At 46.5% G+C, this 20,499-nt stretch overlaps 2 protein-coding genes and 1 non-coding gene across 12 annotated transcripts in view; 1 reads left to right on the forward strand and 2 right to left on the reverse strand.

The window, feature by feature from the left end:
* The window catches only part of LOC111847378 (DNA-binding protein RFX2-like), a 20,474-nt gene extending 17,936 nt beyond the window's left edge, over positions 1-2,538 (reverse strand). For 2 of the 6 annotated variants that reach the window (XM_023818489.2, XM_023818490.2), the window contains exon 1: positions 1,470-1,664. The gene's annotated coding sequence lies outside the window, so the exon portion shown is untranslated. Of the gene's footprint in view, positions 1-337; positions 458-611; positions 805-1,469; positions 1,665-2,386 lie in introns of those variants that run through there. The other 4 variants (XM_023818486.2, XM_072704509.1, XM_023818488.2 and 1 more) reach the window with 4 other exon arrangements.
* On the forward strand, positions 2,433-19,857 carry LOC111847376 (long-chain-fatty-acid--CoA ligase ACSBG2-like). Of its 5 annotated transcripts, XM_023818483.2 has the most exons (16): positions 4,039-4,122; positions 4,224-4,419; positions 9,076-9,202; positions 9,345-9,451; positions 10,168-10,436; positions 11,953-12,041; positions 12,285-12,405; positions 13,068-13,148; positions 13,385-13,534; positions 13,725-13,901; positions 14,471-14,652; positions 14,890-15,132; positions 15,677-15,894; positions 17,167-17,306; positions 17,828-18,074; positions 18,476-19,857. In XM_023818483.2, exons 3-16 carry the CDS (start codon positions 9,099-9,101, stop codon positions 18,583-18,585), a joined length of 2,238 nt encoding a protein of 745 aa, XP_023674251.1. In that variant the 5' UTR covers positions 4,039-4,122; positions 4,224-4,419; positions 9,076-9,098; the 3' UTR covers positions 18,586-19,857. The 5 variants fall into 5 exon arrangements, with proteins under 5 accessions (XP_023674253.1, XP_023674251.1, XP_023674252.1 ...); XM_023818485.2 differs by lacking the exons at positions 4,039-4,122; positions 4,224-4,419 and adding an exon at positions 2,433-2,561; XM_023818484.2 differs by lacking the exon at positions 4,039-4,122 and having other exon boundaries at positions 4,143-4,419.
* On the reverse strand, positions 2,914-2,987 carry trnai-aau (transfer RNA isoleucine (anticodon AAU)). The gene has a single exon. It is a non-coding gene; the product is annotated as a tRNA-Ile (tRNA).
* Positions 19,858-20,499: the final 642 nt, after the last annotated feature.

The following is a 20,499-nucleotide window of genomic DNA, read 5'->3' on the forward strand; positions in this document are numbered from 1 at the left end:
CAAGTATTCCGATAACTAAAAATAACTTCGTCAAACCCATCGCGACCAAACCAGTGCTTAAAGCGTTAAATATAATGTAAACATTCGTCTAAAAAAAAAAAAAAAAGGCGTGTGAGCCGATAGAAACACTAAACCATACATGTTAAGAAAATACACGATAAATGGTACAAAACATTGCATAAATGTATCGATTTTATTAGGTCTTTGTCGTAGGAGTCAACCCTACTAACAAAAATGTTGCATTCAAATATAACATTAAGCTTAAAATAATTACACTTTACACATTTTTCCTTTTAGTTTCGTGGGATAAACGTCATAATCACTGCAGGCTTCCCACCGTCTTACTGTAGCTTCGTTTTCCCACGTCTCCCCCAATCTATGGTCATGCAGCAGATCTGTATCAAACTTCCCACCAGCCTGGCGGCGTGGCAATAAAAGCGAGCCGCTCTTCTAAAATCTGTCAGCATAACAAGAAATGCACAGTACGTTTTAGGCTGATCAGCTTCTAGTGCTGATAATTTATTAAGTACATTGATTTTTTTTTAACTTTGTGTTGTTTGGCGTCGCAATGAATGCAGGCACCAGGTCATCCAGCGAGCGGACAGACATACCGCAAAAACAAAAAAAAAAAAAGAGAGAGAAAGCAACGCCGAGCATGGCTGCTATTTCCAAAACGCCGCAGCGAAGTACAGGATCCGGCGGAACATCTCCGTGCGGACGGCGATCACTAGCCTCACAGCGCCGCGAAGTGAAGTTTTAATGGGCGCGCTTGGGGACAGCGCCCGCCGGTGGGCCGGGCAGGTAGAACCGGTACAATTAAGGCACAAAAGCAGCTGATCCAAATTAAGCGATCAATCACACGGAAAATGACCTTTCGGGTTTCACGTTACAGCCAATAAACCGACAGAAGGCAACTTATACAGCATCGTCGCACTTTGCAGATAATCCATTTAATACTCGTATTAGTAAAATGATAAGGCAGGTTGGTAGTTAAAAGGCACTAGTTTGAGTTGTAACTTTAGCATGGATTAGCTTAGCGTGGATGGATTCCCCCCTTTCAACGAGTCTGCGGAACGGGCGTTATCGGGGGATGCCTAAAGCTGCCGTTTACAAGTTAACAACAAGAAGTTGAATAAACTTTGTGATTTTTAGAGTGTATAAATTGCGTGCTATCTATATGTTCCCGCATCCACGATGCAATAAGACAAGGCGGTGCAGCCTTGAGCGAGTTGCACGTTAACTTTGCTTGCCAAATGACAATTACTGGAAAACACTGACCTGAAACAGAAGGAAATGTGCACGCAACACCTGGCTCGCTGCACTCACCTTGTGTAACTAACTTGATTTACCTCCATTTTTAATTTAACGGACAGAGGAGAATTTGAGTGTGAGAGAAATGGAAAAAAAACACATCCCATCCTCACAGTGTGTGAGTAAGAAAAAGCCGTACAAAATTAAAATATATTCACCTTTGCCTTGTGTTTAGTTGTGGTCTGTTCGCCTTTCTGTCCTGTCTCACCGCTGCTGTTGCTGCCTGTTGCTCCGGTTGGGAAGTAACTGTCTCCACGACTACAGTCACTATGGCGAGCGAGGGTCTCAAGGCAACTGTTGCTAGCCTTTACAGGATACGTCACCAAAGAAGAGGCAGGCCCCGCCCCGCACCGCCCCCTTTAACTCCCGCGCTGCCTGCTTGAAGACTCCCGCCAAGGCGGGGACCTCGCTAGCGCGGTCTCCGAAGCGGGAGATAATGCAAAATAGGGTATCCAAGTGATATGCACTCATTTAGCCTTTAAAGCAGTGAAGGAAGAAGTGTTTTTCCAAATTAAAATATTATCTTATGGTAATTTTAGAGATGTGAAGTGTCCAGTTGTGTCATTTTTTACTTAAGTGGCAGTGCAATTTAATAAAACGAAATGTATGTTTTGTATTTTATTTGACTAATTTTCTAGCGTTTTTCATCTGGATCGTGTGTGTGTGTGTGTGTGTGTGTGTATATATATATATATATATATATATATATATATATATATATATATATATATATACTGCGTGACGCGGGATGGCGAAGAAATACAGCAATTATAATTAGTGAAAAATGTAGCATAGGAATTGAATATAATGTGCAACGGGTAAATCTAAATACATTTAATGCAAAATGGATAATAATGACATATTAATATTATTAAGGTTAACTCCACGGTGAGGGACTACTGAACTAAAAAAATCAGGGGTAATAGCATTATTACTCTTTTATCAACATAACGTTACTGCGTGATATAACTAGATTTTTATTGGATATGTTCCGCTTAACTACTTTTTCTCCACAGGTATAACGCCGAGTCTCATCTAAAACAGTCAACTAGAGCTTACTAACGCTTGTCCTTACCACCAAATTAGCGTTTCCGCTCTCCGTGCACCATTTCTGCTAGCAAGCTCATCCAAACCCAGTTCCGTTCGGGGCTACGGTCGGGTAGAAGGTCGTTTAGGTGATTCCGCTTAATCACGCGTGAGGCGTTAATAGTTCAAGTTGGATGGTTCATTTCGGAAAACCCTATTGCCATGTAAGTATTTCAGTGTCCTTTTTTCTGACAAAGTACAACTAAGTAAAATAGAAGAACTGCTTTCTGTATTTTAATGAGCAGTCCCTTTCATTATTATGCAACAATATAGGCTACCGCACTACGCTTAAATCAATAAAGTCTATGGGGCATGGATCTGTTCTTCTTGTCTTGAAGTCGGGATATTCTATAGCAGAACTCTGATGGGAGGAGTGTGTTATCACAGGAAGGGAAAATCAAATGACGCTTAATTTGCCATTTGTCGAAGTATGAGTACAGGTATTTCGGAAAGTTTGCCTCCGCGTATATAATCTTGCTCTCAAACATATACCGGTGAGAGCGAAACAAAACTTCATGGCCCGTACGGGGATCGAACCCGCGACCTTGGCGTTATTAGCACCACGCTCTAACCAACTGAGCTAACCGGCCACGGCTCTATCACGCCACCTGGAACAGCTATATAAAGTTTCAAACAGTATATAGCACACTGTATTTTCACCGTAGAAATGTTGCTGTGAACCATGCGGACACTGCTGGCATGATCCGTCATGTTACTACTGAGCAATAATTCCCTAAACTGGTAGACTCAGGTTTGAATTTAGCCTCACCTGTGTTTTCTAAACCATGTCGTTTTGGGTGAACCGGTGAATCTAGGGTCCCTTTATTATGTGATTGGATGCAAATATGTGTCAGTTCCCTGAAATCGACTGCAATCTTGTAACTAGATTACTGTGGCCATAACTGGACATATGCTTACCAATAACAGATCTTCAAATGTTTTATATTCTATTTTAATACGCTTACATTTGACATTAATTTATGGTAAATTGTTTCTATTTTACTTCAAAGGTAGGGAATTTATGTTTTGACCCTATAATTGATGTAAGATTATTCAAGTTGACCTGAATTAATTTTCATGTATACTTGCCTGTCACTTTTATCAAAAGTAACTTGCACAGCTTGGAGTTTTGCACTTTATTAACAAGACATTTTACTGAAAACTTGCAACACTGAGAACCATTATTCTCTGCTGAAGCGCTAATGGAAAACTGAATGTGTAATTCAATCGCCACCCAGGAGATGGCGCCATGTTTTCAATATCGGTCTGGTCAGGATATACCAAAGCTCACATGGTTGGACCAATACTGAACCACATAACTGGCCATATGGTCAGGTTTAACTGACTTAACGATGTGCATCTAAACACTAAATATGTCATAAAGAAAGTTACAATTGCCATTTATTGAATTAAGTGGAATAAAAAACACCATCGTCACAAAGCAAACAAATCAAATCAATTCTCTTTGTTTAATTTGTATGCGTTGTAAATTCAGCTTTAATGTTTGCTTTATGACAGCAACTGAAAGCAACGTTCATTTACAAAACCATACAGAGAAATCCTTTCGGCGGATCTAGGCTGTTCTGTTTACTGAAAAAAAGATTTATTCCAGCAATGCAGAAAAAGTATGTAAAGTGAAATATAATTCGTGCAAAAAAAAAACTATTAGCAATTGCCAGGAGCAACAGGAGCAGGAAGGAGCAATTGCCAGGAGCAACGCATCAGGTACGCTGGACTCGATCACGAAAAATATGCTCAAGAATACCACCGGGTCCTTACTGTACAGAACGTTAATTTTAAGTTATCGACGAAATATTTTTTTTTAGTTTCCAGCAGGCCCACGGAAATCAACACATTGCGGCGCTACTGACCCGCTTCCGCAGTTACGACACAAGGAAGATCAAGCAATTAACACGTGAGCATCGCGGAGTCGCGCCATAGGGACGGAATAACGTTCAATATTGCGCCAATAGTTTTCTCCCGGATTTATTCAGTAAGCATCGCATTACTTTACAGCATTAGGTAAGATAAATATGCCATTTTACCCAAAATTATCTTGTGTGTTCAGTCTGTCATTAAAAAAATGGAATGCGAATAATTTAAATATTTTCTAATATCTTATTGTTTACTGAAATGTTGCGTTAGTAAGATATTATGTGTCTAATCAAAATACGGGGGCGATTATTTAAAAATGAAATACCAATGTATTCGTTGGTTTACGTTTCATAATGTTTTTCGCACTTGAAACTTGCAGTGGTTACTAATAACCCAATGCTTATTATATTTTCCGCTATACTTAATTGTATTTACTAGCCGGCAACTCATGAATCATCGTCATGCTATATAGTTCGACGGCTGTGGCGTTCGAAGCGCCTCCGGGTTTGGAGAATTATTTGTAGTTAAACCTAGTTCTTTACAATAACCAGCCATCCGCTTTTTGCGCATCGTGCGCCATAAAACACCTGTAAAGGGGGACTGGAAATAACCCAGAAAGCCAGCGTTTGATGTGTCGGTGCCTTCACGCTCTTTGGTATAATAGGTTACACATAAACAGCTTGCACTAGAAGTGGTTCGTTTCTGAGCGCCGAATACTACAGGAAATTTCCCCAGAGGCAACTCGCTGAAGTGAAAAATGGGTGATGACTCATTGAACATAAAAAGTAGAGTTTCAGTAAGTTGCATGTTATTAAAAGATGGTTTTGTTATTACTTGCTGTTGAATAATATATGGTCGTATTATACGTAAAAGCAGGCTGTACAAAAAGAAAAAATGTACACGCTACTTTTCAAGCATGCAAATTAAAATGCTGGCGGAACAGATAAAACAGGATGGTTAAGTTTAGCTTAAACGATAAATACGACTGTCACACACTCTGGTTAGCTTTGTGCTCCTTAATTGCTACTTACACAATTTCTGTATGGTGATTCCCCCCTATAAGCTAAATGAAAACTTGAATATGTTTAACTAGATTAGCAGATTGTTAGTGAAATTCTTTGACCGCAGTGTGATTTGTGTCATTCTGATGGTAGTTTTTAAGGGAAACGACCCAGTCATGAGTCCACGGGGCTGTGACCTCAGCTCAGGACGAGATACTGATTAGTCTTTACTAAACTAAAACTTTTGTACATGGATAGACCATGAACGTTTAAATCAGTAATCCTGGCGCATTCATAAAGGTCATGGCGCTGGAATTTGCTCTGTTTGGCATGCATTATACGAATAAATTGTTACCGAACTGGTTAAGTCAGTTTTAACATTACCTTGGGAGTTAGATGCCTAGTAAGTTATTAAAGGTTTTCGTTAATCAGTCCCTTTCACATTTCAACTGCTCTCCAATATCATTGGCGATCGAGCACTATCGCGTTTTAATTTCACTTACAGTTGGTTCATATGAGGTCTGCATTTATGTGTTTTATAAATATCTGTGACGATTGGTCGACTGCAGTGACGGGGGTCTCAGTTTATGACAAAAGAACTGTGAAAAAAAAGCATGTCGCTTCAGAATATTTGTCAGAATGGCATTTCTACAACAAAATCCCAAAATACTTAGCTACCATCCAGCCTAAGAATAGTTATTATTATTATTATTTTTTTTAAAAAAAGCTTTTAATTCATGACTGGAAGTGTTGGAGTATGCCGTCTCCACCGGGTCCGTGGATGAGAAGAGATTCACAGCTGACACGAGGAGAAGTTGCAGGTCACCGGTTTATTCTCTGACAGATTGCAATCCGGGAGCGGCCGTGTGACATACGGGGGCTCTGCCATATGTATCAGCTGTATCCCTTTTAAAGCCCTTTGGGCATCTCCCCCCCCTCTCTCGGTACCTTCCGTCTACATGACAATCACATGTTTGACACTTGCTCTAGTTAGTCGGTTAGTACTTGTCCTTGTGGAAGGCTACAGATACGTAAGGGCCGCTGACGTTTTTCTGTCTGCTGCCTCTATCGGTCCCGATTAGGTAACCTTGCCCTGCCGGCGCTAGTCAGTTCTCGTTTCAGTTTACTGCATTTTTTAGAATGAACCCCCCCCCCCCTTTCACCATTCCCTGCTTTAAACTATATTCTCCTTTTCCTCTATTCATTGTATGTTCTTTATAATTCTATTGAATCCCACAGGAGTCTTGTGTAGACCAAAACATAAAATCCAGTTTTGTCTGGAATGCATTTTTTTTAGCTTTTTGGATATTAATGTTTACTTCAGGGTACTGCGTTAATGGGGTCAGTGAAAGAAAAGAAATGTAACGACCCCCATTCATCCATCTAGGCCTGGACTCAACTGGCCATCTGGCATTATCGTGATATTTTCCAGGTGGGCGTTTTCGTGGGTGACCCCTTAGTGCAGCGGCGGTTTTTAATCGCAGCTCTGGTTTGTACATAGAGCACCAACCTGTCCCGCCGTCACCTTAATCCAAGTAACATTACACATGCTCACATACCTGCATACAAAAGCACACAAAAACATCCGATCTGCACGTTACACGCTGAGCGCACTGAAAAAGTGATCCCAGAGCACTACGGTCTCACACCGAAAGCTCGCACTTGATCGTGGAACTATACGTGTGATGGTTCCGTTAATTGAATATCTTATGTGGACAACGGTGCGTCGGGTTTATTGGTTTTATATTTTTCCACGCAGTGGCATTTCGGTAGTTAAGAGGGGGGATTTAAGGCGTGTTTCGCGGCTAAACTGACTCTTGCTTCCGTATCTGTGGACAAACATGCTAATGGGGATCTGCTCTCGGTCACGTCTGAAGAGAAACTTGCGTTTCATTGTCGCTTTAGACCTGCAAATGGACTAACCCGCCCAACCTTCATTAAGCCTGTGATCCATCCGAATATTCCGCTCTATTGGTGGAGTTGGTCCATCCAAAATGACCCTTTGTGTCTTATAACAGTTTTACCCAAGAAAGAATTACGTGAATAGCCTACCTGATGTGTAAATGATTCAATAAGGCCTCGTTTTTCAGAAATTAATTTGAGCTATTTACTTCAGTGTGTTGCGCATCATAAGAAGTTTAGAAGGTATTTAAAAAAAAAAAAAAAAACTGGTGTGGCATAGATATCCAGCTATAATGAAAGCATTCAAGGGCGGGACTGGCAGAGTGTTTGGCTCTGAAATTCAGCCGTAACTGACAAGGTGGGCCGTTCCGTCTGAAGCTCAGGGACACCATGTATAGGGTCGACAGGAAACTGATGGTGGCTGTATGTGCACGGCTGTATCGGCGCCTCCGCCCCCCAGGCATCGCCGAAAGTGCCCTACAGTAACCCCGCTGCCCTCAGGCACTCCGCTGTCGGCCGGAGCCCCTCCCACAGCCAAGCGCGTGGAGCTGTGGTGTGACGATGACATCTGGCCAATGACGGCAGGATAACGCAGTGTCATATATACGCATATGGGCCGGACAGGGGTGCGGCGGTAGGGGGCGTGGTCACGCACACGCCTACAGAGTGGGCGTGGTACTATTTACAAGGGTGGCGTGATACATACGCCTAGGAGAACCGGTGTGCTGATCGGGACTCAGGATCGGAAATCGACCACCAGTCAGAACCGCTGGAAAGGTTTCGAGCAGACTTATGACCGCTGATCTTAAGAATGCGTCGTAAGTGTCTATGCGGGGGGGGGGGACGTTTATGTAATAATATTTATTAAGTATAACCTATATGTCTTATATGTACCGTGTACAATGGCTTACATAGAAAGTGATCTTAGGAAGTGAGTAACTATTACTGCTTTAATTTTGAGCTTTGACTTTGCATTTTTTTCGTGCCTGATTTTCTCTTTTCTGAAAGCATAGTGCCTGACCCAGATGTGCAGCCTGCCTGTCAATGAGATTTTAGGGAAATGTTTTTTCCAGATGTTATAAGGGGTAGTGGAATGGGAGGAGAGCAGTGTGTGTGTGTGTGTGTGTGTGTGTCTAACAGCTGCCAATGTAATCTCAGCGGTGAACCTTAGGAACGTTAAAAGGTGTCTGTTTGAGGAACCACCCATTTCTCCAACAGCATTTTCATGTTTTACCTACACTGCGGTCGCTGTGAATGGCTGTGTTTGCCTTCTAATTCTCCTTTTCCACATCATTTATGTGGTTCATCCAATGGAATATTCAGGGGTCTCCAAACATTTAGACGGAAGAGAGGGTAATGGTCCTGCATCTCATTGACAAGGGGAGCTCATTGCCTCAATGGATGACGTGACACTGTCCCCAGGCACTGCCTGTTAAGGTCATAAGCCTGATTAAGCACCTTTTAATTTGGCAGTTTATATACGTAAAGGCAAATAAATACGGTTGATGGTTTTGAATAACCCCAGAGGCGAGTGCTGAAGCGAACGTGGACTCGCAGGTTTAAGCAGCACAGTGCGTCTGTCTCTCATCACTTTCGTCAGACTAATCAGAACATCGTCTGGGGCCGACTCCTGGGATAATGCAGCCATGGCCTTCACAGCTGGCAGGAAGTCCATGGTTACAATGTGTGGGGGGGGGGGGGGGCAGTGTCATTTTTCTGTTGCGATAATTAGTGCCTTGGCTGTGTCCTGCTGGAGGGGACAGGTTTTAGATCCTGTTCACCAAGGAAATTAGGCGACAAAAAAAGTATTATTTAATGTATTATTTTATAAAGACATCCTTCTCTTGCTTTGGCCCCTCCCCCTTTCCCCTCTAACCCCTCCTCCCCCACCCTGTGACAGTGACAGACTGTGACCTCCCTGCCATGTCCGCGACAGCCGTGATGGACCCTTCCGGGCACGTAGGACACATATCACACCGTACTGATGAGGCCTCCGTGGATATTGTTGCCGTGGATACCGTCGGCAGGTAGGCCCCAAAGTCCCGCAGAAGGACGCCTACGCTCCTCTGCGTGGCATGACCCGCCTCTGTGTCCTCGGGAAAACCCCTCACACAGTCCGCTGGGCCGTGACCCCACCCCCCACCACCGCTGTCCTGCGTTTCCCCCCAGTGAGTCATCGGAAGACGATTCGGTGGGCGAGAGGGATGAGGGTGCGACGACTCCGGACGAGCCCAGCGTGACCCTCGACAGCGCGCCGGAAGTCCAGTCTCAGAAAAGTGAGTGCGTGCTCAGAAGAGGCACCGACCGCACGCACACACACAGCGGGATGGGAAAACACGCACCTCCAGTGACCTCGCCTAACAGGAAGTGCCGGGCAGGAAGTCAAAAGCCACTTTGTGTTCTAGCCATTTCCCTTTCTCTGAATAAGTCCCTCCTCCCCATTCCTGATCACATACGAGACCCAGTCTCAGCTCCGCAATTTAAACGCGCTGTTTCTGGAATGCCTCTATGGTGAGTCGCTGACGTCCTGAGGGTAGTGCCCACCTCAGCCTTCGGATTGCGCACCGGCTCCCATGCCGCATTTTCAGTTCCCCGGTTGCCTTTTAGCCAGAGCTCCAATCCGCATCTCTAGTGTTAATAGCCCTAGACCATAATCACTAAGGCTGCTGCCATTGGCAACCAGCTCGGAAGAGTACATGGCTGGGAGCTGCACCTGGCCAGTTGAAACCCAGGATCTTATAAGTGATTGGTCTCATTTAGAAATATCTTGACATTCGCCATTTGCATTCTGGGACCTGGACTTTCCGGGCTGGCTGGTATATCTGCAGTTTAGGTTGATTGTTGCCCAATGTCGCCTGTGTTTAACCCTCAGCTCACTGCAGAGCCACACTTCAGATGTATCCTTCGTTCATTAAGGTCGGGCTCCTCCTCCCTTCTCAGCTCTCCAATGAATTAACCCCCCCCCCCATTTGTCCTTCCGCTCCTTCCCTAGCTGAGGCTCCACGACACTCCTCGCCCACTGTGGTGCCCCCCGTCTTGTCTCTGTGGACCTCTCAATGTGATGGGGAGGTCAAGCTGAGGATGTCTGCGACAGGCTTGGCGTCTGAGCAGCCCGTGACGGTGTCGCAGCTCCTCGGCCGCGCCGTACAGCGCTACGGGGACCAGGCAGCCCTGGCCTGGAAGGAGGGAGAGCAGTGGAGCAAGATGTCCTATCGGGAATACCACCAGCAGTGCAGGACCATCGCCAAGAGCTTCCTCAAGGTAAGGAGCATGCTGAGTAACTCTGTCCTGTATTTCAACAGACTCACTCAGGTGTTATAGGCTTACTTGAGTGTTACAGACTGCCCTGTGTTGTTACAGACTCACTCAGGTATTACAGACTGCCCTGTACTGTTACAGACTCACTCAGGTATTACAGACTTCCCTGTACTGTTACAGACTCACTCAAGTGTTACAGACTTACACAAGTGTTACAGACTGCCCTGTGCTGTTACAGACTCACTCAGGTATTACAGACTTCCCTGTACTGTTACAGACTCATTCAAGTGCTACAGACTTACACAAGTGTTACAGACTTCCCTGTGCTGTTAAAGACTCACTCAGGTATTACAGACTGCCCTGTGCTGTTACAGACTCACTCAGGTATTACAGACTGCCCTGTGCTATTACAGACTCGCTCGAATGTTACAGACTTAATCAGGTTTTACAGACGTCTGTGTGCTGTTACAGAGTCACTTAGGTGTTACAGACTGCCCCATGATGTTATAGACTACCTAAACAACATTTCATAGCTACATATTAACATTAAATAGTGCTAGTGACTATATTAACCCATGAAAGCCCCAAGATTCCCTCCTTGCTTTGAGGTTCCTGCAAGATGGTGGGCAAAGGAAATCATCAGTGTGTCCTGAATTCTCCATTCAGTCAGCCTCAGGTGTTTAGAGTGGCATGTTTCAGGGCAGAAGTTTCACTGTATGGGTTACCAGGGTCATTCCTCACAGAATTTTGCGTGATGTTTCACCTATGGATGTATTCACCTAGCTGACTTGAGGGGGACTGAGGGCATGTTTAGATTTCCAGCACAGGGTTATTTTCTGTGATGGGAATCGAGGGAGATGACCACGTGAGAGAGACCGTGACCATGTGAGAGTGACCACGTGAAAGTGGCTGTGCACATGTGACTGTGTGAGAGTAACAGTGATTGTGTGAGAGTGACAGTGATTATGTGAGAGTGATCGTGACTTTGTGAGAGTGACAGTGACTGTGTGTGAGTGACCGTGCACATGTGACTGTGTGAGAGCAACAGTGACTGTGTGAGAGTGACCATGACTGTGTGACAGCGACAGTGACCATATAAGAGTGACAGTGATTATGTGAGAGTGACCGTGACTGTGTGAGAGCGACAGTGACTGTGTGTGAGTGACCGTGCACATGTGACTGTATGAGAGCGACAGTGACTGTGTGAGAGCGACAGTGATTGTGTGAGAGTGACCGTGACTGTGTGACAGCGACAGGGACAGTGTGAGAGTGATTATGTGAGAGTGACCGTGACTGTGTGAGAGCGACAGTGACTGTGTGTGAGTGACCGTGCACATGTGATTGTGTGAGAGCGACAGTGACTGTGTGAGAGTGACAGTGATTATGTGAGAGTGACCATGACTGTGTGAGAGCGACAGTGACTGTGTGAGAGTGACAGTGATTATGTGAGAGTGACCATGACTGTGTGAGAGCGACAGTGATTTGTGTGAGAGTGACCGTGACCACATGTCATTGGCAGCTGGGTCTGGAGCGTTGGCATGGTGTGGGTATCCTGGGCTTCAACTCCGCTGAATGGTTCATCGCCAACATTGCTGCCATCTTGGCTGGGTGAGTCAGAAAGACCATGTGAAACTTCCCTGCATGGGACAGCCGGTAGTGTATTGGTTAAGGACTGCTAATCTGGGATGGGGGAGTGCTTTAATTACCTTTGGCAAAGTAACTCGAATATCCTGAAAATCCTGCTTCTTAAAATATGCAAGTGGCTTAGCAGGAAGCATAGAATAAATGTTAATGAGGGCAGAGCGGCCTTTGCTCCAGCCGGAGGCCTAACTGACCTTCTGGGTGTCCCAGGGGCCTGGCGGTGGGCATCTACACCACCAACTCACCAGAGGCCTGTCAGTACGTGGCAGAGAACTGCAGGGCCAACATCATCGTGGTGGAGAACCACAAGCAGCTGCAGAAGGTCCTGCAGGTACGGACCTCCACACCGCCCACGTCCAGCTGAAAGTCGGGAAACAATGGCGTATCCCAGCAACCCCAGCCGATGCCTGTTTTGATAGGATGGCAGTTCCTGGGTTGCCTTTGTATGGCCTGTTTAATTACTAGTGTTCCAGTCTTTCAAATACATCCAGGAAGCTTGATTGTTTGGGCCTCCGCATTAGCTATTGTGTTCTGACTTTTGATAAGTGTGTTTGTTAGGTGTACAGAAGCCCCAAGTCCTACAGCACTGTGCAGTCAAATTAATTGTTTAAAGGTTTATATGGGTAGTAAATGTCTCTGGGTTTAGATCAGAAAACACATTTTAAAAGCTGACACTGTGGTAAAATACTTGAATTTCACACAGGGGCATTTTTAGCTATTGAAAAGACCAGGGGTTAAGTCAAGTTTACCTGGGACTTAAATTTTCTTTTCTCGAAGGATCGGGGCTAAAATACTCTGGGCTTTAGGACCTAACGTCTCGCATACTTTTATACCAACATTCAGATCTTCAGATCATTGAACCATCATCAATCATCAAGACTTTTGCACGGTGTTGGCGTTGCACATAGATGTACCTGCGTTTCGGTTGTGGTCGGTTCTGTTTCATCTCCTCAGCCTTTTCTGATATGTTACATCACCCTGTGCTTGCTATAGGTACAAGACAAGCTCCCCCATTTAAAAGCCATAATCCAGTACAGAGACACGCTGAAGGAGAAGCGGCCGAATCTATTCACGGTCAGTGTTTCTTAATTCTTTCTCATTTTTGTTTACATCAGAGTTACTGCTGCTTTTATCTGGGTGTGATGGAATGGAACGTGTCTGCTTTGTGTCACAGTTACAGTGTGTTCCTTTTACATTTCTCTTTATGTTGGTGTCCTGTGGAGCAAGATCCTGATCCAGCTTTGAAATCCCTGCAAAAACTCAAAACTCTGATCATGCTTTTGTAAGCTTTCTGACTGTGCTTTGTCTAGTGGGCGGAGCTTGTGGAGATGGGTCGTAATGAACCCGACAACCGATTGGATGAGATAATCGCCAGTCAGAAGCCCAGCCAATGCTGCAGCTTGATCTACACCTCTGGCACTACTGGCCAGCCCAAGGGCGTGATGCTCAGTCACGACAACGTGAGTGCCCCACCCACCTTGCACTGCTCGACCAATCACAAACCACCTGCGTGAAAAATGTTACTGTTTTTTTTTTTTTTATCAGAGTTGATCTGTTTCTGCAGTTAAGGCCGTTACGGTTTGACCACAAAATGGGGAAGTTCCCTCAGTGCTCCTGTGCACTGCCTGATCATCGGGGCTCTTTCCACAGATCACCTGGACGGCCCTAATCGCAGCAGAAACAGTGCGTCTCAATGACGGCACCGTCAGCCAGGAGGAGATAGTGAGCTATCTGCCTCTCAGCCACATAGCTGCACAGATGATTGACATCTGGCTAACCATGAGGATCGGGGGCGTGGCCTATTTTGCTCAGCCCGACGCCCTGAAGGTGAGAAGGAGGGGGCTTTGGGGTCCTGCCGACCATCCAACACTTGACCCACTACACTACTAGCGCTGGTTTGACCCAGCAGAACCTCATTAGAGTTAAGTTACATAAACCCGATTTTGGTGCCCTGATGAACATAACACCACATTCACCATCAGTTTGGACTGTCTTCGCCCCCTGGAGTCATGAAAGACCATGTGAGCCATGGCAACACGCCAGCCTCCCACACTCAGGTCACCGTCCAAACGAGCGTTCTGGATCTCCTCCGGGTCGGGCTGCTGAGGGGGGGGCAGGGCCATCACAAAACCCCTTTTGTCATTTATGTTTCGTTTTGCCTTCCAACTCAAACAATGAGTCTCTGGGGGTGTTTTGTTGTCGTACTCTTTGTTTTTGCCACGGTTACGCACAGTGAAGCGAACTCGCTGTCCAGGGAGTCTCCCAGCAGACTGCCGGCGTATTTTCTAGAAGCTTCTGTCGTGTGGCTAGCGGTGGGGAGCAACAAGATACCTGCTACATTCATGCCATGGCACTGAGCCATTTTGACCTTAATCCCCCCCCACCCCTGCCCCCAGGGCTCGCTGGTGGTCACGCTGCGGGAGGTTCGGCCCACGGCCTTCATGGGTGTGCCACGTGTCTGGGAGAAGATGCAGGAGAACATGAAATCGGTTGCCGCCAAGTCGTCGACCGTGCGGCGCAGAGTCGCCGTCTGGGCCAAGGGGGTGGGTCTGCAGACCAACCTGGGCAGGATGCAGAGGTAAGTCCACGCCCCCCCCCCCCCACGATAAATATCACCAAAGCTCATTTTAGTCTCATTTAACCTGATAAAACATTAACAGGCTGCCTCACAAAATCAGACAACGAGAGCCTTATCAGTAAACAGTGATATGTCGCTGTTTGTTCTTCCTATGACGGTACTGTTTGCATGTATTTTCTTTCTCTTTAATGAACCTTTGTTAATGACTCTGCCCGCCCCCCCATTCCCTCCTCTCAGCAACGGCTCCGTCTCCGGGAGGCCCCTGAACTACCTGCTCGCCCGGCAGCTGGTCTTCCGGAAGGTCCGCAAGGCCCTGGGTTTGGACCGCTGCACCCGGTGCTATACAGGTGCGGCCCCCATCGCCAGGGACACGCTGGAGTTCTTCCTCAGCCTGGACATCCCCGTGTACGAGCTGTACGGCATGAGCGAGTGCTCGGGCCCCCACACCATCTCCCTGCCCGACGCCTTCCGACTCACCAGGTGAGGCGCTAATTTCTCTACTCAATGGCAGATGGATACTCAGCAGCACTTTTCACCACCAGTCCGACCGCTGGGGTTTGGGAGCCCCCTGTTGGCCACAAAGTGACTTTTTCAGTGGAGTCCCAGAAACAAAGGGCGCTTTTCCACCGCACCAGGAACCGTACTTTGTGCGATGGAAAAGCGACCAAAAAAACCGGCCCCTGTGGATTCTCATTGTTAATTACTGGGTCTTCATTAAACGAGTGTCTTTGTTGGCTCTACCACCGACAATGAAAGACCCAAGACGAACACAGGCACACATCAGTAGAGCATTTTGGAAACGTTTACAGTTCTATTGAATTGTATTGTGATTAAAAAAACAGCCTCTAATATCACAGTGGGAGTGGTCAGTCATCTGGCTTTGCCTTTTACCATTGGTTGCTTTGTTGCTTTCATTTGGGTGAAACCAATCAGACACTGACGATATGCGCCAGTCCCACCCTCCATGACCTTTGAAGCCTTGATTCACTCAGCACTCCTGCTCACTCCCCCCCTGCCCCAATAGCTGCGGGAAGGTGATCAAGGGCTGCGAGACGAAGATCATGACCCCGGACAGCGAGGGGAGCGGCGAGATCTGCTTCTGGGGCCGCCACATCTTCATGGGCTACCTCAACATGCCCGAGAAGATGGGGGAGGCGCTGGACGCGGAGGGCTGGCTGCGCTCTGGGGACCTGGGCAAGCATGACGCCGAGGGCTTCCTCTACATCACCGGCCGCATCAAGGGTAGGCTGCACCCCCACCCTCCATCCCCCAAAACACGCGGAGCTCCTCCCAAGGTCCCCATAGAGTCGAGTCAAGCCAAGTCATACTCTCCATGTACAGGTATACAGTGGCCCACTGTGCACGGTGCAGCCTCCAGACAGCATGTGACAGGGAGACGTGCTCAAAATACCTAAAGTGCAAAAACATATTACAGTGTGAAGGGGGGGGCTGGACACAAGGGTTTATATACATAGTGCAATATGTATGTCAAGGGCATCCATACCACCTGCAGTTCAGGCAAGGCAACCTGGTGGGATCATCTGAAATAGGCTTGGGTCTGGCCAGTGCTTGGATGGGAGACCAACTACGAAAGCAGGGTTGCTGCTGGAAGAGGTGTTGGTGTGGCCAGCAGGGGGAGCCCATCCTGTGGTCTGTGTGGATCCCACTGCCCCAGTGCAGTGATGGGGACACTGTGGCCAGCAGGGGGAGCCCATCCTGTGGTCTGTGTGGATCCCACTGCCCCAGTGCAGTGATGGGGACACTGTGGCCAGCAGGGGGAGCCCATCCTGTGGTCTGTGTGGATCCCACTGCCCCAGTGCAGTGATGGGGACACTGTGGCCAGCAGGGGGAGCCCATCCTGTGGTCTGTGTGGATCCCACTGCCCCAGTGCAGTGATGTGGACACTGTGCTGTGAAAATGGTGCTGTGCTTCAGATGAGATGTAAAAACAGAAGATCTGACTCTCTGAGGTCATAAAGATCCTTGGGAATCTTTCAAAAGAGTAGAGTGGTACTCTAGTGTCTTGGCTAAAATTGCCCACTGAACCCTATCAAATCTGGCCTCCTAATCGTCCCTTAAATCTAACTGGTGAATTATCTCCTACCCCTTCACCACTGTAGCTACTGGGGGGTAGCAGGGTACTTCATGTCCTTGCCAGTGATCGAAAGTTTCAGCAAAACTGTGACTCTTTATACTCAACTAATTGGTTGAAACAAAACCTTAGTCTGGATTTTTACTTTCGCAACCTCTGGTCCCGACAAACCCAGAGACGGAGCTGCTGCAGCATCTAGCGGAATGTGATGCAGTGTCCCTGAGTGGCTTTTTGCTTGGTCCCCATTACATATGTGTGACTGTGAGAATACACATTGTGATGAGTAGGTGCTCTACCTCAGTGGCTGTGTCACCGCCCAAAGACAAGCGCTATATTAGCATGAAAAATGACACGCAGTTGCAGTTTGGTGCGCATTAGTGGAAGGCTAAAGCATGCCCCCCCCCCGTGTCTCCATGTACCCAGAGCTGATCATCACGGCGGGTGGAGAGAACATCCCCCCAGTGCCCGTCGAGGACGCGGTTAAGGAGGCCATGCCGCTGATCAGCAACGCCATGCTCATCGGGGACAAGCGCAAGTTCCTCAGCATGCTGCTGACCATCAAGGTAACGATCTTCTGCACACCTGGCCCCACGCTGCAGGCCTTCCGGAACTTTCTATGTACGGCTGTCTTAGTCTGCATGCTTTCATCTTCAAATAGTGGCTGAAATTCGGATTGCAACTGCGTGCAAACACACTACAGGGAATTCATAGATGCCTGTTAGCCGTTAGGGCTGTTAGGGAGGAGGCAGTAGTCGAACCCACGACCCTGGAAATTTGAGCCAGAATATGAACGCTGGATATGAAAATCCTTTGAACAAGACCTACAGTGATTTGAATGCGGATGCAAAATGTTTTAGGGCATCCAGTAGCCTGTTACTTATTTTTAAAATGGTTTTAAATATATGCAACTGACAATATCCAAATTAGGTTTGATTATTATTGAGTAATAAATAGAGTACTTGTTGCATTAGAGTATAATTTAACTGGGATATGTTAAGCTGAGACGTCAGAGTATGTAAAGGCAGTTATTGTTCAGAATGAGAAGCACTCCCCCTTGTGGTTGAACTGCTGCCCTGCACCCCAGTGCCAGATGAATATGGAGACGGGTGCCCCAGAGGACGAGCTGACGCCAGATGCGCTGGACCTGTGCCAGAAGCTGGGCAGCCCTGCCACGCGGGTGTCCGAGATCGCAGGCGGGCGGGATCGAGCCGTCAACGCTGCCATCCAGGAGGCCATCAACAGCGCCAACGAGCATGCCACCTCCAACGCACAGCGCATTCAGAAGTGGGTCGTCCTGGAGCATGACTTCTCTATCCCAGGGGGAGAGCTGGGTAAGGACCGCCTCAGTGTGGGGACACTTAACCTTTAAAGGCATAGCTCAATGCAAGCTGTCCTGCTCAACAGCAAGTCTGTCGCTTACTGTCCCTTTAAAAATGTTCTGATTGCAGATAAATGATTGGTTGAGAGCAATAACCAATCAGACTATAAACGAGGTGAGTCCAAGCAACTAGAGGAGGCAGGACCATCCAATCAGATGTCTTGGTCCCACCTCCTCATATTCAAGCATCCAAGTTGCTTGAACCCACCTCTTCTACAATCTGATTGGTTATCTCTCTGAACTAATCATTTTTAATTCTGCCCTCAGAACATTTTTGTGTAAGTGAAACTCCCACAAGCTTTAAAAGTATACAAAATGGTTTATGATACTCAGTCCCCTTTTCCACCTACTCAGGTCCTACAATGAAGCTAAAGAGGCCAGAAGTTTTGAAAATGTACAAGGAGCAGATCGAGAACTTCTACAATGAAGTGGTAACAGCCGAAACCCCCCTGGCCCCCAACTAAGAGGGTGTGGCCACATGCCCCACCTCCAAATAAGAGGGTGTGGCCACATGCCCCACCCCAACTAAGAGGGTGTGACCACATGCCCCGCCCCAAACTAAGAGGGTGTGACCACATGCCCCGCCCCAAACTAAAAGGGTGTGGCCACATGCCCTGCCCCCAAATGTCCCATCGTCAAATAGGAGGACTGTGTCACATGCCCCACCTGCTGTAAGTCCAAACACAGCACCCAGTCTCACACACACACATGAAAAACCACCAGAGACTCCTACAGATGTCAGTTTAACTGATTGTGTATATTTGCTGTTATAAAAATTTAATCCAATGAGGGAGAAAAATATATGTATATTTATTCTTAAGAGAATTTTTTGTAATTATATAATGTGGTTTCGAAAGGGGCATTTTGTACAGTATATTACTTTTTAAAAACCATGAAAATAATATAAAAACTTTTTCCTGTACTAATTAGTCATCAGATAACTGAGTGTTTCGATTTGGGATAAACCTACAATGGGAACAAGAGAAGGGGGAGACAGATCGTTCTCAGTAGTGCAATAACGTGTGGTTTCTGCTCATGGTGAGGGTGGGTAGCTCCGGAAAATTTACCCACTTCCCCTAAATTGTACCCTCACAAAAACCAAGGCGGGGAAGCCTGGAAGAATCTGTCCGTTACGCATCTGCTGGGAGCCGCACAGTGATGGGGAATGTTTCACTCCTCTTCTGCGTGCCTTGCAGTGCATTATGGGTCCTCATTCACACATCTCTTTTCTGTTTTCGAGGTGATTAATGTTTATCTAACGCAGGATGAAGCAAAGGTTAAAATAATCCCTCAGGGATATTTTGCATGGGTTTTTTTCCTGCACTGCTGTCCTGGGTGAATCCGAAATGTGGAATAATGTGACGCAGAGTGACGGGGTCTCTGGCTGAGCAAAGGGTAATGGGCGACGCACCCCCCCCATCCCCCCCCCCGGGTATGAGGTCGAATCCTAACCCAAAGCATGAAGTCATACCCCGCATCTGGGACTGGGCTTTCTCGATTCCTCTCCTGACTGCCACTTCTTCTGCCAACGCCGTGCTTGGCCTCTGTCACCTTCACGGCCACGAGAGGCCGATGTGGGACAGATCGACATACACGTCCTGTGAAGTGCTGCCATTCACTTAAGAATTACTTGAAGGATTCATGAGATGAAGGACTTTTGTTTTTAAATATAAAATGCCTGCAGTCTTGGATTTCCTACTGCTTTTTATGCAATAAACATAGAGCCATTTTGACAAGAGACTGTTCAGCTCATGTTTCCTGTTTTTTTTCCCTCACGGCGATTAACTACACAAAACTAAAAAGATTGTGAAATATATAGTACATGCACATTATAATTTGGCATCATCATCGTTTAAACTTTAAACATAACTGATCATTAACTGGGACATTTAAACATTAACTGGTTTTCAATTTAATTAAAGTTTAGCGGTTCAGTTTCATTGATTATTGGACACTTTTCCCCAGCTTTTTCAGCTGGACATTGTAGTGCAGTAATTCAAGCATAATTCCCCGTCATGAAGCAGAGGCCAGGTACCTATGGCTCTATGTACTGCGCCACCTAGGGGCACAGCTGTGTCTCAGCAGACGTCAGCAGGCTGGATTGATGAACTACGACGTGTATCTTTAACTTGATATTGTCAGTGTAATGCAGCGATGGCCTTCTGAGTAAAACCCGGGTTCTTTACCAAAGAAGGATGCGTTCTGCTGCATTGAAGACGACCTTCAAACGGGCTCCAGGATCAGAAAACAAGGTTCTTTCCCCATCTGCTTTAAATAATATACAGAAATAACAGAATTTCTTTCATGAAGATTAGTGGGAATCAAGAGTGTAGTTGGAAACAGCCGAGAGCAGGCCTTTTAAACAATGCATCCATCAC

The sequence above is a fragment of the Paramormyrops kingsleyae genome, chromosome 21, assembly GCF_048594095.1.
Source record: "Paramormyrops kingsleyae isolate MSU_618 chromosome 21, PKINGS_0.4, whole genome shotgun sequence".
NCBI lineage: Eukaryota > Metazoa > Chordata > Actinopteri > Osteoglossiformes > Mormyridae > Paramormyrops > Paramormyrops kingsleyae.

Excerpts from the sequence above, each read along its gene's own strand:
- LOC111847376 (XM_023818481.2), top strand. Across the intron at positions 13,149-13,384 it reads AGCGGCCGAATCTATTCACG|TGGGCGGAGCTTGTGGAGAT; the intron begins GTCAGTGTTTCT and ends TGCTTTGTCTAG. Across the intron at positions 13,902-14,470 it reads CTCAGCCCGACGCCCTGAAG|GGCTCGCTGGTGGTCACGCT; the intron begins GTGAGAAGGAGG and ends CCCTGCCCCCAG.